This window comes from Gossypium arboreum, chromosome 11, assembly GCF_025698485.1.
Source record: "Gossypium arboreum isolate Shixiya-1 chromosome 11, ASM2569848v2, whole genome shotgun sequence".
Lineage (NCBI taxonomy): Eukaryota > Viridiplantae > Streptophyta > Magnoliopsida > Malvales > Malvaceae > Gossypium > Gossypium arboreum.
This window is the reverse complement of record NC_069080.1, coordinates 17,513,070-17,517,020: the sequence shown is the minus strand read 5'-3', so window position 1 is coordinate 17,517,020 and position 3,951 is coordinate 17,513,070. Positions and strand designations below refer to the sequence as shown.

General features: G+C 29.2%; 1 protein-coding gene across 1 annotated transcript; it reads left to right on the top strand.

Annotated features, from left to right (window-relative positions):
- Nucleotides 1-1,839: 1,839 nt before the first annotated feature.
- Nucleotides 1,840-3,951, top strand: LOC108471129 (60S ribosomal protein L32-1). Its single transcript, XM_017772719.2, has 4 exons — nt 1,840-1,992; nt 2,115-2,210; nt 3,396-3,577; nt 3,662-3,951. The coding sequence occupies exons 2-4, from the start codon at nt 2,121-2,123 to the stop codon at nt 3,789-3,791; spliced, it is 402 nt and encodes a 133-aa protein (XP_017628208.1). The 5' UTR covers nt 1,840-1,992; nt 2,115-2,120; the 3' UTR covers nt 3,792-3,951.

The window sequence follows — 3,951 nt, the reverse complement described above, 5'->3', positions numbered from 1 at the left end:
AATGGAAGTCGAACTAATGAGCCACCAACTATACAGGCAAAATCACAAACCCCTAAATTATAAGTTCTTAATCGTGAAAGGGGGAGGGGAGAGAGGTACAACTTATGTTGGCTTTTTACTTTGGAAGGTTATAAAACATTTTTATATTTAAATATCAGTAATTATATTATATATACAAATATAATTAAATTTTAAGTGTATTTTTAAATAATTAATAATTAATATCTAAAATATATTTTATTCATGGTTAAATTCTGCTATTAGTTCCTATAATTTATGAAAGTTGTGGATTTAATCTAATTGCTTTAATTTCTCCATTTTCACTCTTTGTAATTTTCAAATTTTCAAATTTAGTCATCACCAAGTAATAACCATTAAATCCATTAAGTTAAGTTTTGTTATTTTCACAATTTGACAAGCATATTATCATATATATAATATCATGTCAATTTATTGTTTTCACATGTTACTCATTAAAAATTCATTTAATGGATTAACGATTGTCATTTGCATCATGACAAGGAATAAAGCCAGAAAATTATTTTAAGGGAACTAGAGATGAAAAATAAATTATTGGGGGGACTACAATTTTATCATTATACTAACATTAAAATTTAAAGGGCTAAATGAAGATTTTACCCTTTTTTGGTAGGGAGGGGGGAAGGCCACTACCTACCCCTTTACTTTTGTCCCTTGTTAAGATTGAAATTTCAAAATTGCAAAAAGTATAAGTACTTAAAATGATCCTAAATTATGTTTTCTTTTCGACAAAAAAAATGTAAGCATAGTACAATACCAGTAATTAAATTTAACGAAATGAATTTACTTGTTACAGCTTGGGTCAAGTTTAAAATTTCAATTTTTAAAAAGTATAAGGACTAAAATTGATCAATTCAAAAAGAACGGAAACTAAAACTGATCAACTTAAAGTATAGTTCCTAAGGGCTTGTTTAGTAGTGCTTAAAAAAAAAGCATTTTTGAAAGAAAAACTATGCTAAACAAACTGCGTTTGGCTAAAATTTTTTACTTTTTAGAAGCACTTCTGGAAAGGAGAAATAAAATTTTTAGCTTTTTTTCTCCCAAAAGCATTTTGGTACTTAATTACTTCTTCTCTCCAATAATATATTACTTTCCTTATTTTTTTCTTAGTGCTTAATTGCAAATATGTTAAAATCATTAATTAAAATAAAAAATATTTTTTAAACAATACAAATGTATCATATTTAATTACAAATATTTAATGATTATATATAAATATTTAAAATATAGTTTATATATTCTAATTAAATTTTATAAATAATTAATATTTATTGCTTAAAATTATTTAAAATTTATATTTCATATATTGCTAGATTAGCCCTAAATCCAAAATTTTTGCTAAGCATTGAAACTAATAACATGATTTAATTTTTATTCATTTAATTTTATATTGATATTTGGTAATATATAAAATGTACTTAATATTGTAAGTACAATTAATAAAAAATATTTTCATGCATTGGTTTTATGAAAATAATTTGTAATTTTTATTAATTTATTTTTAAATAGAAATAAAATAAATACACATTTCATTCAACCAACACGATGTTAAATAAATGATTCAAAATTAGGTTTTGATGTATCAAAATGTTTTGATTATTCAATAGAAGTTTAATTATTCCATATATTTAAAATTTATAAATATTCATAATTCAACTAAATAGAAACATAAAGCAAATGCTAAAACTTGTAATATAAAAAAATGAATCTAATAGTAAGTTAATAACTTCAGGAACATTTATCAAATATAATAAAATTAATAATTTCTCATTTACGAAATCCAACAGGCTTTCAATAGAACCCAATAAAATATTGGGCTGGAATTAACATCTATTCCAAATCACTCCTCTTCCCCAATATATAAATTGCTTAAAAATTTAAACCCTAGCTAGCTTCCTCGCCTTCACTTCCAATTTAGGGTTTGCACGAGCCGTAGTGCGCCGTTTGCATCAGGTAAGTCTTCTTTTCCTCTCTCTTTTAACCATTTCGTTTATTCATTTTATTTTTTCTTGTCCAAATCATAAGCTTTTTTTCTCTTACCTGGTTGCCCTTTGTTGTTTAAATTTTGTTATCAGGAAGAAATGGCGGTCCCTTTGCTGTCTAAGAAGATTGTGAAGAAGCGTGTCAAGAAGTTCAAGAGGCCCCAAAGTGACCGCAAGATCTCCGTCAAGGTTTTTATTTTATTTTTATTATTTAGAAAAAAATATATATATATTTTTTCTGATCTCCGCTTTGTTATTTACTTTATTTCTCAATGATTCGTTCTCTTCAGTTTGTCTTATTTTTAAGAACCCATTTATTCAAAGCTTATTAATAGTTGCAATTGGGTTTTACTCTGGTTCATTGCTCTTAAAAAAACTTAACAACACTTGAAAAGGTCGCACTTCTTTTATTAGAATGCTCTAGGCTGCATTTGGGAACTTATATTTCAAAAACAGTGTCATGAGACACTTAAAAATGTAATATTTCATGGTTATTCTTAAAATTCATATATTTGTTGGATGCCTATATAGTGGTGAATTTGAAATTCATGTTTTTATACTTTTGAACTATAATCATATTGAACCATGACTAACTTATAATAGTTTATGCATTTGATTGGCTTAATTTATATGGAAAATGAAACCCAATTTAAAATTTTAACTGTTAAACATAGCAAAAATGACTTATGGTTTGAGAGATCAGCTATCTACTAATGCTGGATGCGTTGTTCTAGTTTTGTGAGAGTTTGCTATCAAGTACTCGAAGATTAGAATTTGTTAATGGGAATGCTAGTCAGACTGGGATTCCTCAGTCTTTATAATTTAGGTCTATGGTGTCTAGGGGCTCACCTGAAGTTTAAGTGACTTTTTGTGGCAATCCATGTTTCCTAGTGGAAGAGATATTCAGATCGCCATCCTTTGTTTATGACCCTGTCAGAGTTATAGATCTTGTTATATTATCCTTGTCTATAAAAGGTGCAGCCAACCCAGAATCATTAGGTGAAGTATACACAAGCGTTAGAAATCTTTGTCTTAGTGCAATACGAAATTTATTCTTGTTAAACTGTTTGAACAGATGCTTAAATCAGCCTTACAATTACTCTGGATATCTATCCAAACTCCTAAATATTTTTCTTCTCTAATTCTTGAGTTGTTAAGAGTAAGCATGAATCTGCTCTTTGTTTCAGTTTAGTGCTGAAACTAAGCTCTTCGTTACTTCCATGGTTATATGTCTTGTTTGGCTTTCATGCTTCTGTTTGTCCTGTGATCTTGAATCATGTTTTTGATAAATTTTCATGCAATTTTTGGCAAAGTTGACCTCACATTTAGGCAAAAGATCATACACATGTTAACAGGCTATTTGCATATTGACAGACAAACTGGCGAAGGCCTAAAGGTATCGACTCCCGTGTTAGGAGGAAGTTCAAGGGATGCACTTTGATGCCCAATATTGGTTATGGGTCCGACAAGAAGACTCGCCACTATCTTCCCAATGGGTTTAAGAAATTTGTCGTGCATAACGTCCAAGAGCTGGAGCTTCTCATGATGCACAACAGGTATAATATACGTTTACTCTTCTTTCCTCTTTTTTGGTTGATAACAAGTTTCTTGCATGTTGCTGACTGTTGATGCATATTTAGGACATACTGTGCTGAGATAGCTCATGATGTTTCAACAAAGAAGAGGAAGGAAATTGTCGAGCGGGCGGCACAATTGGATGTTGTTGTGACCAACAAATTGGCTAGGTTGCGCAGCCAGGAGGATGAGTGAACATCTCTCCCTGATGGTTGATTTTGCTTTTTGGTGTAATATTTTTATTTATCATTTAGGGGTTTTTTTTCCTGCAATTCGGATCAAATGGATTTAAGTTTTATTTTGACTCTATTTTTGGTTGTTGCTATTGAATCTAAACTCGTTTTCCGATTCAAAA

Bases quoted from the DNA above. Each gene is read 5' to 3' on its own strand.
- LOC108471129 (XM_017772719.2), top strand. From the start codon at position 2,121: ATGGCGGTCCCTTTGCTGTCTAAGAAGATTGTGAAGAAGCGTGTCAAG. The intron at 2,211-3,395 runs GTTTTTATTTTA...GCATATTGACAG, and splicing joins ACCGCAAGATCTCCGTCAAG to ACAAACTGGCGAAGGCCTAA. The intron at 3,578-3,661 runs GTATAATATACG...ATGCATATTTAG, and splicing joins CTTCTCATGATGCACAACAG to GACATACTGTGCTGAGATAG.